The 12,500-nt window shown below is 47.2% G+C and overlaps 3 protein-coding genes across 5 annotated transcripts in view; 2 read left to right on the forward strand and 1 right to left on the reverse strand.

Moving 5' to 3' along the window:
* zbtb49 (zinc finger and BTB domain containing 49) overlaps nt 1–2,649 on the reverse strand; it is a 7,298-nt gene extending 4,649 nt beyond the window's left edge. Inside the window, exons 1-4 of one of the 2 annotated variants that reach the window (XM_073921062.1) lie at nt 2,501–2,649; nt 1,372–1,523; nt 1,125–1,287; nt 1–424 (exon numbers count right to left, since the gene is read on the reverse strand). The exon at nt 1–424 is cut by the window's left edge and continues 150 nt beyond it. In XM_073921062.1, coding sequence (XP_073777163.1) covers nt 1–424; nt 1,125–1,287; nt 1,372–1,523 — 739 coding nt within the window. In that variant the 5' untranslated portion in view covers nt 2,501–2,649. 2 annotated transcript variants of the gene reach the window in all.
* On the forward strand, nt 2,259–7,287 carry lyar (Ly1 antibody reactive homolog (mouse)). Of its 2 annotated transcripts, none has more exon segments than NM_200679.3 (9): nt 2,259–2,483; nt 4,055–4,177; nt 4,551–4,665; nt 5,044–5,151; nt 5,233–5,316; nt 5,565–5,811; nt 5,889–5,948; nt 6,685–6,773; nt 6,882–7,287. In NM_200679.3, coding segments are annotated over 8 exon segments (963 nt in total). In that variant the 5' UTR covers nt 2,259–2,483; nt 4,055; the 3' UTR covers nt 7,020–7,287.
* Nucleotides 7,288–11,679: 4,392 nt separating this feature from the next.
* The window catches only part of tmem128 (transmembrane protein 128), a 3,722-nt gene continuing 2,901 nt past the window's right edge, over nt 11,680–12,500 (forward strand). Inside the window, 2 exon segments of the mRNA NM_001029973.1 lie at nt 11,680–11,746; nt 12,108–12,249. Coding sequence (NP_001025144.1) covers nt 11,692–11,746; nt 12,108–12,249 — 197 coding nt within the window. The 5' untranslated portion in view covers nt 11,680–11,691.

Below are 12,500 nucleotides of genomic sequence, written 5' to 3' on the forward strand. Positions count from 1 at the left end.
TTCTCTCCAGTTCTGCAGCTTCAGCAGGGTCAGAGGTCACGCAGAGGTCAGGGGTCACGCAGAGGTCAGAGGGTGTGGTGTCTGCGCTGCTGGGTGTGGCTGGGCCGCAGGGGGCGTGGCCTCCAGCGCAGCGCTCCTCCTCCTCCTCCTGCGAGCGCAGGTAGTTGAACTTCTTCAGGTAGAGGGTCTTCTTGTGCTGCGGGGCCCCGGGGCCGCTGGGGGCGGGGCCAGCCGCTGGGCTCTGCTGCAGGTACTGTCTGCTGTAGAAGCTGCGCAGCTTATGTGTGTGCGGCGGCTCCTGCGGCTCCGATGCCCCGGGGCCCGACACACACTCCGGCCCCGCAGACACACAGCAGGAGGAGGCGGAGTCTGCAGACACACACGGCTTCAGGAACGCATGACACATGTTCAGGACGTTCAGCACCTGCGCACACACACACACACACACATTACTGCAATACACACACTGCAGGAAGAGCACAGATGAGGACGTCTTGAAGGTGCACAGCAGAGTGAGCAGAGACAGCTCAGAGCATCTGGAGTGAGTCCTGATCATCCTCTGCTGGAGCATTACACCTCCTCCTCCTGCTGCTCCTCCTGCTGCTCCTCCTCCTCCTCCTCCTCCTGCTGCTCCTCCTCCTCCTCCTCCTCCTGCTCCTCTTCTGTTCACAGCTCGGGGAGATGTTCAGGTGGGAACAGCAGCTGTGGAGGTACATGAGCTCCAGCGCAGCAGACGGGTGCTGATGACGGCTCACTGCTGCAGGAACAGAACCGTCACTCCAGTCCAACAGTATCTGGCTGCAGCCTTCATGATGCAAGCTGAGACTGCATCACTCAGCCATGTCAGACACAGAGCACTCAAATGCAGCTAGTGACGTCACTGTGAGGGGTGGGGTTAGGGGAGCCCATTAAAATGCATTGAATGCAGCTCAGAATGCACTGCAGCAGGTCTGCAGCCAGACCGCTCTCCAGGCGTCACTCAACCACTACACCTGAGGAGCTCCTCTCACTGATGATCCAGCTCTTCATTAACAAACACAGCTGTGAATTTGGGTCGAGGCAGACCAATTTCTTAGAAGAGTGTGTGTGTGTGTGTGTGTGTGTGTGTGTGTGTACAAGTGTACCTGCAGGCTCTGGCCGATCTCCAGCAGTGTGTGTACGTTCTCCTGGTTGAGCTCCAGGTGTGAGGTGTACATGTAGTCCAGCAGCTGCCCGATGCCGCTCACATCCTGGATGGACAGGTGGAACACATCACTCTTCTGCGCAGGAGAGTTCTGGAACAGAGACCTACACACACACACACACACACACACACACACACGGTCAGATATATACCTGCAGTCAGACAGACACACACACACACACACAGACCTGAAGTATGAGCTGAAGGCCGCCAGCACGTTCTTGTGCGCTTTGAAACACACTCCCTTCACCACCAGCATACAGTCACACAGCAGACCCTGGATACGCTGCTCCTGCAGCTGCTGCAGCACATACACACTGTGCACACTCACACTGTCCATCTACACACACACACACACACACACACACACAGAGAGAGAGAGTTGGGTTGGTGAGAGGCAATCTTTGATCTCCACTACACAGATGAAGATGTTCTGTGCTGCTGATCACACACACACACACACACACACACACACACACACACACACACACACACACTGTTGTTGTCGTGCTCTTCCTCCTGCAGTTCTGTCAGAGTTTATGAGCGATTATAACAGAGATAAAAGCCTTCACATCCGCGAACTTTTATAATACACAGTTATTATAATACTACAGCCAGCAGCTCGCGCGCGTGTGTGTGTGTGTGTGTTTATTAAATCATAATACAGTAAGATTTCGCTCATCTCACCTTCCATTCAGACGGACACTCTGCGGTGCCCTTCACTTCCGCTTTTCACAATAAAAGTCTTATTTTTTTCATCATCATTTTAATTTTTGTTTCAATATTTGCTATTATTGATAAAAATAAATAAAAATCAAACAAACTTATGTAATTATTATTTTGTTATATAATTATTATTATCAGTTTTGTAATCATTACAATAAAACAATAATATAAAACAAACAGCAAACAAATAAAAAAAGCAAAATCAGATAAGAAAAACACTGAAGATTAATCTTTAAACTTTGTGTCGAGTGAATGTTGATAGAGTGGGTTTAACTTTAGTGTAACTGATTGGCGCTGTGGCCTCGTTTATTCAGAGATTTAAATGTTTGTGTTAAACTCGTAATGTGGAACGTGTGCTGCTTCCTGTTTCCGGCCGGAAGGAAAACACAGCAGGACCGCACGCGTGTGTGAGAGAGGAGCCGCGCGTGTTTTAATCGCGTGTTTTCACCGTGAGCCGCGGAGAGTCAGTCGGAACCGAAGAGTCAGTCAGCAGAACCAGCTAATCTGGGTCATTATTAGTGTGAAGGAGAACCAGAAATCATCCTCATCTTCGTCATCAGCCGGGATTATTAAGGTAAACACCGCAGTTACCGCCTTCACTGACTCCAGCAGCTGCCGCAGTCTCGGAGAGCTCTCGGGCTTTACGGCTGAAGGGATCAGACTGGAAGAACAGCAGAACTGAAGCTGTCTCTGCTTCTGAATCACTTCACGGAGATCCGAATCCTTCACGAATCTTCGGTGTCGAATCAGTTCAGAGCGCGAATCAAACGTTTGAGGTCACGTGATTTCAGCAACTCCACAGCTCATACACACAGAGAGAGCGTTCACTGTACACACACACACACACACACACATATGACCCTGCTTATTTATACTAACTATATATATATATATATATGTGAGTGTGTTTAAACAGGACAGCTGGAGTCAGTTAACTCATATTGTTCCTATTAATTCTACAAATGTCCTGTGGTTGTAAATTAAGCACACAGTAAATGAGCAGAGTTAACTATAACAGCATCACCACTGCACTCCCTGCGCCATCACACACACACACACACACACACACACACACCGAGAAACTACAGGGATTCCTCACAGTCACAATACTTCCACCAGCAGGTGTCGCTGTATGAACGAGGGAACAGATAGATATGGGAGATGTTCAGAAGCTGAGCTGTGGAGGACTGTACTCTCTTACAGGACTGAATCCGGGTCTGTGTGTGTCTCTGTGTGACTGAATCCGGGTCTGTGTGACTGAATCCAGGTCTGTGTGTGTCTCTGTGTGACTGAATCCAGGTCTGTGTGTGTCTCTGTGTGACTGAATCCGGGTCTGTGTGACTGAATCCGGGTCTGTGTGACTGAATCCAGGTCTGTGTGTGTCTCTGTGTGACTGAATCCGGGTCTGTGTTTCTCTGTGTGACTGTATCCGGGTGTGTGTGACTGAATCCGGGTCTGTGTGACTGAATCCAGGTCTGTGTGTGTCTCTGTGTGACTGAATCTGGGTCTGTGTTTCTCTGTGTGACTGTATCCGGGTGTGTGTGTGTCTCTGTGTGACTGTATCCGGGTGTGTGTGTGTCTCTGTGTGTTTTGTATGTTTGTTAAAGTCCTCAAGTAATCATAACTCTTCTCTCTGATGTGGTTAGCTCACATTGGCAGTTTAGTGCTGAGCAAAATAAATAGTTTGATTTATTTATTTTTTTAATCTTTAATTGAAATCTGCAAATGCACTTCCTCTTAGTTTTCAGTTAAATGATCAGATTACGTGATATTGAGGCAATGGGCGGGGCTAACATACTTAACCACGCCCCTTCAGCTGGCAGGTATAGAATTGGGGAGGAGTCTATTAGCCTGTAATAACTCTCCACAAACCCCTCCCCATCCGTCTGAATGACACACCTACTTTACTGCAGCCAATCATGCCGACTGTTTACTCGTTTAATATTCTGTTTCTATAGCAACACGGCTAATGATCAGAGCTTCATGCGGACTCTAGGAAAGCGTTATAGATGTAGTGATGATCAGCGCTGAGGCTGCGGTATTAGACATTAATGAACACAGTAAAGCTCAGTGTGCTGCTGCTGCTGCTGGATATTACACACCTCTCCAGCTGATCTGCTCTTCCTCCTCCTCCTCTTCCTCCAGGATGGTCTTCTTCACCTGTGACGGCTGTGGAGAGTCCCTGAAGAAGGCTCAGGTGGAGAAGCACCTGCTGAAGTGTCGCTCCTGTCATGTTCTGTCCTGCATCGACTGCGGCGCAGACTTCAGGTGTGTGTGTCTGATGTGTGTGACACTGATGTGTCTGTGTGTGTGTGTGTGTGTGTGTGTGTGTGTGTGTGTGTCTGATGTGTGTGACACTGATGTGTGTGTGTGTGAGTGACACTGATGTGTGTGTGTGTGTGTGTGTGTGTCTGATGTGTGTGTGTGTGTGTGTGTGTGTTTGACACTGATGTGTTTGTGTGTGTATGATGTGTGTGACACTGATGTGTCTGTGTGTGTGTGTGTCTCATGTGTGTGACACTGATGTGTCTGTGTGTGTGTGTGTGTCTGATGTGTGTGACACTGATATGTGTGTGTGTGTGTCTCATGTGTGTGACACTGATGTGTGTGTGTGTGTGTGTTTGTGTGTGTGTGTTGACAGAGGCGATGACTATAAGAGCCACAACCGCTGCATCAGTGAAGATCAGAAATATGGAGGGCGAGACTTCCAGGCCAGAGCCAATAAAGGAGACCTGAAGCAGCAGCAGTGGATAGAGGTGTGTGTGTGTGTGTGTGTGTGTGTGCGCAGTGGTTGAACAGCAGGATTAAACCCTGCAGCGCTGCACTGTGCTGTATGTGTATGTAAAGGCGGCGGCGGGACGGGTCAGTGGAGCACACATGCTGAATAATGCTGATCTCCAGTTACGAACACACACACACACACACACACACACACACACACACACACACACAGAGTGTCCACTCTTACATAAGACAGATCAAGAGGAAACCAGACACCAGTGTATGAAGCAGAAGAGCACCCTTAATATAGTGTGTGTGTGTGTGTGTGTGTGTGTGTGTGTGTGTGTGTGTGTGTGTGTGTGTGTGTGTGTGTGTGTGTGTGTGGTCTCATGTTTCTCCGTGTTCTCCTTCAGAGGGTTCAGGAGGCCGTCAGCCGGCCGGATGTGGGGTCAGAGCTGCAGCAGGTCCTGCGCCGCCTCAGTGTGTATGAGAACGTGCCCCGCAAGAAAGCCAAGTTTGAGGTGAGTGTGTGTGTCTGACTGTGTGTGTTTGTATGAGAGTGTGTGTGTTCTAAACGCTGCCTCTGGTGTGTTTGTGAGCAGAACTGGATGAGGAACTGCCTGAAGATCCACAGTCCACATTTACTGAAGCAGGTCTGGGAGATTCTGTCCACGGCGGCCGACAGCGTAAGAGTTCCAGATACACAACACACACTCACTGAAACACACCTGTTCTGTTACACACTAACACACACTCACTGAAACACACCTGTTCTGTTACACACTAACACACACTCACTGAGACATACACTTGCTGAGACACACACCTGTCCTAATACACACCATCACACACTTGCTGAGACACACACACACACACCTGCACATCTGCTCTACATCACTGCTGTAAAGTGACTCTGGGGTTTGTTGTGATTCAGAATGGGAAACCAGCGAGTCGAGAGACGACAGAAAACTGCGAGAGCCGAACAGACCTGAAGAACGGCACTGAGGAGGAGGAGGACCAGCGGAAGAAGAAGAAGAAGAAGAACAGGAAGACTTCAGAGGAGCAGAACGGACATGAGAAACACACACAGAAACAGAAGAGGAAGAGAGAACAGAACGAACAGAACACAGACGGAAAGAACAACAAGAGACAGAAGAAGAGCAAGCAGGAAGAGCCTGACGGTGAGGATCATGACCGAGTATTGTTTCTGTCTCTAATAGAATGATGCTCATCTGTTTCCTCTCTTCTGACCTATCAGAGAGCCTGAATGAGGAGGGGGAGGAGCCAGACAACCAAGAGACTGAACCAAACTCTACAGGTCTGTCTCACACAACACTGCAGCATCAGACTCAGACTGTGCTATAATGACTGTAAACACTGCAGCATCAGACTCAGAGTGTGCTATAATGACTGTAAACACTGCAGCATCAGACTCAGACTGTGGTATAATGACTGTAAACACTGCAGCATCAGACTCAGACTGTGGTATAATGACTGTAAACACTGCAGCATCAGACTCAGACTGTGGTATAATGACTGTAAACACTGCAGCATCAGACTCAGACTGTGGTATAATGACTGTAAACACTGCAGCATCAGACTCAGACTGTGCTATAATGACTGTAAACACTGCAGCATCAGACTCAGACTGTGCTATAATGACTGTAAACACTGCAGCATCAGACTCAGACTGTGGTATAATGACTGTAAACACTGCAGCATCAGACTCAGACTGTGGTATAATGACTGTAAACACTGCAGCATCAGACTCAGACTGTGCTATAATGACTGTAAACACTGCAGCATCAGACTCAGACTGTGCTATAATGACTGTAAACACTGCAGAATCAGACTCAGACTGTGGTATAATGACTGTAAACACTGCAGCATCAGACTCAGACTGTGGTATAATGACTGTAAACACTGCAGCATCAGACTCAGACTGTGGTATAATGACTGTAAACACTGCAGCATCAGACTCAGACTGTGGTATAATGACTGTAAACACTGCAGCATCAGACTCAGATCTCCTAATCCTGTTTCTCCGTCTGCAGCAGGGAAGTTTAATTGGAAAGGCACGATAAAGGCGGTTCTGAGAGACGCTCCTGAAGAAGGACTCGCTGTCAAAAAACTGCGCAAGAAGGTGAGCTGAACTCCCGCGTCAGTGGTCGGTCGGCTGTGTTCACTGTGATCTTTGACCTTCACATGTCTGTGTTCTGACTCTTCTGGACGGTGTTTGCTGCTTCTCCAGGTTTTAGCTGCTTATTATTCCTTCAGTGGAGACAGAAACTACAGGTCAGAAGAGGAGCTGCTGTCTCTGTTCAACAGGAAGATCAACACCAACCCCAAGTTTAAGATCTTGAAGGACAGAGTGAGACTGCTCAAATGATGATAATAAACATCATACTGAGCAGACGTGTGTGTGTGTGTGTGTGTGTGTGTGTGTGTGTGTTCAGTTCAGTTCAGTTCTGCCTGGCGCTCCACACACTCGACATCTGTCATTTCTGTTGTGTTATTTCTGACATTATTGTCATTTTAAGAGCGGGTCAGCCAGTGATTGTATAATGGATTAACTGCAGATAGACCAAAGCTGTTCATCCTCAACTTTATATGTTTAGATTCTGTCATTTAGTTTTTAATAAACGTCTGCAGATGAGCTCAGTGGTGATGCAGTAAATGTGTTGCAGAATGGCTTTTACTGCTGTCTGTGATGAAACGTGTGGGTCTGGCTGAGCTCCGTCAGTAGTTTTGTGAGCTCTGCTGGTTATGGAGTTATTCCAGAGAGTGGATGAGCCCACAGGCTGTACAGTCAGACCAGATGAGGCTGACCTTCATGAATATGTAAACATGATGTGGGATTTACGATGCATCAGAAGTATGACTGAGCTCATGTGTTGCGTGAGAGGTGGATATATTGATTATATACATCCGTCTGCAGCTCCAGTGTTAAATCCTGCTTCAGTCGGTCAGATGAGGGTCCACTGTTACATAAGCGCAGCACAGATCCTTTAATAATGCGCTATAGTCAGCTTTGAGCTGCGGGACGGTTTAATTTTCTAACAATAGAAGGAAAATATGCAAAAACACCCTTTTATGTGTCCATTTTAAAGCAATAATTCCCCATAAATCACAATTCTGTCAGTAGTTGGACCCTGAATGACAGCAAATCACCAAACTAACAAGCAAATAAACAAACTAACCCATCAGGAGGCGGCGTAATCACCTCTATCAGCTCATCTTTCCTGCATCATCCAAAATAAATAACATAAACAAACAAAAGAGCCCTATTGCTCCTCCCCTTCATCTGCAGCCCCTCCCCCTTCATTTAGCTATTTAAAGTGGACTTGTTCTTCAAAGATTGTTCAGTGAAGGCACTATTTATAACACAGAATGGCGTTAACTGGAGGCTGCACAGACATTTATTTCAATATGATGACGTATTTCTAAGTGAACCGGAATATTGAGTAGGGGCGGGGTTTTACTTTTGGGCTCCGCCTTCCATCAGCAAACTAACGGTTGGAGAGGCGTGGCTCAGCCCATCAATCTGACATCATCAGAAAAGCGTTGTTCCAGAGCGGAAGTAGACGGTAAGATTCTTATTGAATATCATCCGTACAGTGTGTTAACTTGCACAGATTGTTAATGGTTCATATTAAGATCGTAAGTAAATCTTGATTTTAATGTGGATTTAAGTGTCAGCACATGACTGTAAGCCTCACCTTTATGTCTGCATGTTCTGAGCGCGTACACCCATCTGCAGGTCATTCATCATGTTTAAGTTCTGAATGTTTGCTCTCACCTCAAGTAGTGAGTGTTGTGATGTTCATTTCACCTCAGTAAACTGCAAATGTGCTGTATATGAAGTGCACTACTGCACATGGGGCAGTGCGCGAGGTCTGGGTCGCGCACGCGCAGCTAGTGTCCTCAGGGACGCGCATCGCGGGTGGCGCTGGTGCGCGCGCATGAGCTGAATCGGGCTGTTGTGTCGGGCTCCGGTTCCTCCGAGGGCCAGGGTTCATTTGGCCCCGGGCCGCGCAGAGGCTCCAGCAGAGAATGAGCTCCTGTTAGCGGCGCTCGGAGACTCTTAATCCCGCGCTCAGCTGAAACCGTATCGCCGGACGGGTTTAACTCGCCTTAAGCTGGACTTTAAGCAGGACTCGGGCTGGTTTTACTGCTGTCATTTAAAACTGCAGCGCTGTCCTGCTCACACACACACACACACACACACACAGACACACACACACACACACACAGACATTACTGCTGACCAGAAGCGCCACATTGAAACATACTGAAACAATCTATAATCAATACTGCAGTGTTCTTGATCCATACTGTGGTAAAGTTAATCTGCTGTGGTGATTCTACAGTTGCTATGGTAACATGACAACTATATTGATTGATCTGCTATATTGACACACACATGGACAGCCCTGTCTGATCATCAGCTGGATGACCACTTTACTTTCTCCCGCAGGGATTGAGGGAAATGTTGAGACATGCTCTAGAAGCACATGGCCGGAGTCAGCAAAAGCAGCGCAGTGTGCAGTATGTAAGGTATACGTCTGCGATAAACTCGCACAGAACACTATTGTTCTCCACCTCGCTGTCCTGAAGGATTCTTGGAAACAGGAGCACAAACCCAGTTCTGCCACAGCCTCACGAGACGCTGGTCTGCTGTATTGTCTGTTTGGGTGAGAATCAAATGTGCTCAGCTTTTCTGAGAATCACACACACACACACACACACACACACAGACTGACGGAAGTTTGACGTTCAGATGTGCTGAAAGAGCTGCATTATGAAGCGTAAAGGTCTTTTGTGCGCTGGGCTCAGAACCTGATACTCTCCTGAAGTCACGGACGCACACACACAATCCCGGTTCTGTGCTGCCATGCAGATAAGAGGTAAACCAATCGCTCCAGATCTGCATCAATAATATGACGTGATCTGGAGTATTGGAAGGCCTCGCTGTGTTCCTATGAGAATCTGATACTGGTAAATCGGTTCGGGTTTTCCAAATATCCGCTGGGTTTCATCTTCTGGGTGTCAGGATATTTCCACGCTTTCCAGACTCAGATGTGGGAGCAGACGGAGATAATCATCACCTCAGTGCTTCTCTTACTCAGAAACAGCTCAAACTATTAACAAACCAAACTCAGACGATCACTATACTGAAGACTTCAATGTGTGTGTGTGTGTGTGTGTGTGTGTGTGTCTGTGTGTGTGTGTGTGTGTTTGTCCCTTTATTCATTCTTTTTTCTTTGCATGTTTGTCCCTCTTCAGTGTGTCAGATGATCAAACTAATGTAAATATTAGTCACAGATAACACAAGTAAACACGTCATGCAAGGTTTTATTAGGGAGTGAAAACAAAATGGGAAACTAACCCTGATTCAGCATCTGCCGTCCAGCATCCACCGTAACTCACAGTGAGTCTGTTCAGGGCCGTGCAGGCGTTCAGATCACTCCTCTCTCAGAACTACGGTCACTCTGACACATTATTAGAGGCTTTTCCTGCATGAACCCAGCATTAAGCTCATGCCACAGCATCTCAATCGGGTTCAGGTCAGGACTTTGACTAGGCCACTGCAAAGTCTTCATTTTGTTGTTCAGAAGTGCACCTGCTGGTGTGTTCGGGTCACTGTTCTGCTGCAGAACGCAGGTGACCTTCAGCGCGGGTCTCTCAGACACAGGTGGATGTTCTCCTGCAGGGTTCATGATCATGATCAGTCCTCCAGGTCCTGAAGCAGCAGAACGTCCACCACAGTTTCCTGATGTGTGTGATCAGAGTGTGTGGTGTAAGTGCAGCTGAAGGGCTGTTTTGGTGTACAGATATCTCCTACTGCTGAAATACACACATCTACACACTGACCGCGAGCCGAAGAGGCTGAAATCTGAAATGATGTGAGTTCAGCAGGAGCAGTGTATTTCCCAGGTGCTGCAAGACCTGTAGAGTCTGCAGTTTCTCCAGTGTGTGTGTGTGTGTGTGTGTGTGTGTGTGTGTGTGTGTGTGTGTGGATCAGTTGTGCTCCACATCGTGCTCCAGCTGGCAGGAAACTCTATCTGTGGTGTATTTAGCGAGCGGCTGTTGGCAGGATACAGTATTCCACACCTGTGCTCACCTGTGCTGCTGTCTGAACAGCTGCCCTCCTGAACCCGCTCACAGGTGACGCTCAGCTGATCCCGGACCTGCTGAACCTGCAGAAATGCCCACACACACACACACACACACACACACACACACACACACACACACACACACACAGCTCTGCAGGCAATCCTGTGGGGGACAGTAACAGGGTCTGCTGTTGTGCTGATGGTTATTGAAATAGACATTAGTTTAGTGTGTACCTCTAGGAAGCATGTTTACCCTCAGCAGTGCACTCAGCAGTGTTCGTTGTTTATTTCTTTATAAAAATGCCACATTAAATTAGAAAATACTGCAGTCTTTTTGGTCGATACTATAGTAAAGAGTATATTAGAGTATTTTCTTTAAGCCTTTGTTAATGAACTCTCCGGCATGCTGAGGTGTTAACTGTAGTTTTATATGACTGTAGCTGTAATAAAGTATAAACTAGAGCTGCAGAAAACTACAGGGCTGCCTCATTTGTTTATGCGACAACAGTTATTGTGTTACCATAGCAACTGTAGAATCACCACAGCATGAATCAGCGGTGTTTTATTACAGTATGGGTTAGGGTTAGTGTTTATGAGTTGGTTTGTGTCATCATAAACAGCACACACACACACACACACACATATGATAACTATAAGCAGAGATTATGAACTGAATGTGCGCCCAGTCAGACTGCAGCCTCTCTCTATAACGCCAGAGCAGATCAGGTGTCAGCTTTAACAGCTCTACTCTACTGGCACGACGAGCTCTTAATGTGACATTAAACCGCCGTGCTCCCTGACGCAAGTTCGCAGATTCGGGTCGGTAATCGGTGAAACGAATCCGACTCGGTTCGGACCCGGCGACTCACTTGAATCTCCCGAGCCTCCGTCGCTGGAGAGTGACGTCATCAGCCGAGCGCCATGGCGGACTTCAGTGAGGTGATGAACCTGCGGCGGCGATTCAAAACAAACGAACAAGAAGAGGAGAGAGAGCAGAGTGAGACACACACACACACACACACACACACACACACACACACACACAGCAGCGCTGTTCTTTAACTAATGTCGTGATGTGTTATGTGGACGTTTGTCGTTAAAGTATTGTGTTATTCTGTGTTGTGCCTAAGTTGTTGTCAGGTTGTGTTAGTGTTGTAATGCTGAGCTGGAGCTGTGTTTGTGCTGATGTGCTGTTGTCTGTGTTCTCATGTTGATGTGTTGATGTCGAGATGTGTCAGTGACGTCATGTGTTATGTTGTTGTTGTTTTCATGTTGTGTTAGTATTGTTGTGATGATGTTGTTGTGTTGTCATGCTTGTGTTACGAGTTGTTGTTGTTGTTGTTGTTGTTGTTGTGCAGGCTCTGGTGCTGATGCGGCTGAGGAAGTGAAGACGTCGGCTCGGATCAACCGTCACTCAGTGTTCTGGATCGTGTCCGCCGCCGCCGTCACCTACTATGTGGACTTCATCTCTGTGCTGCTGAACCACGGCGACATTCACAGGTCAGCTCAGCTCAGCTCGAGTGTGTTTGTGTAGCGCTTCACTAATGATGCAGATTACACCGGTACACTACAGTCCATCTCTGCAGAGTGAGGGCTATTATTATTATTATCATTATTATTATTATTATTTTTATTATTATTATTATTATTATTAGTTAAGCTTATTCGTTATTAATAACTCTAACCAATTAACTAGTCACTAACAGCTGTCATCAGTTCATTCAATCATTTCCTTTGGCTTAGTCTCTTTA

The sequence above is a fragment of the Danio rerio genome, chromosome 14 (assembly GCF_049306965.1).
Source record: "Danio rerio strain Tuebingen ecotype United States chromosome 14, GRCz12tu, whole genome shotgun sequence".
Classification (NCBI taxonomy): domain Eukaryota; kingdom Metazoa; phylum Chordata; class Actinopteri; order Cypriniformes; family Danionidae; genus Danio; species Danio rerio.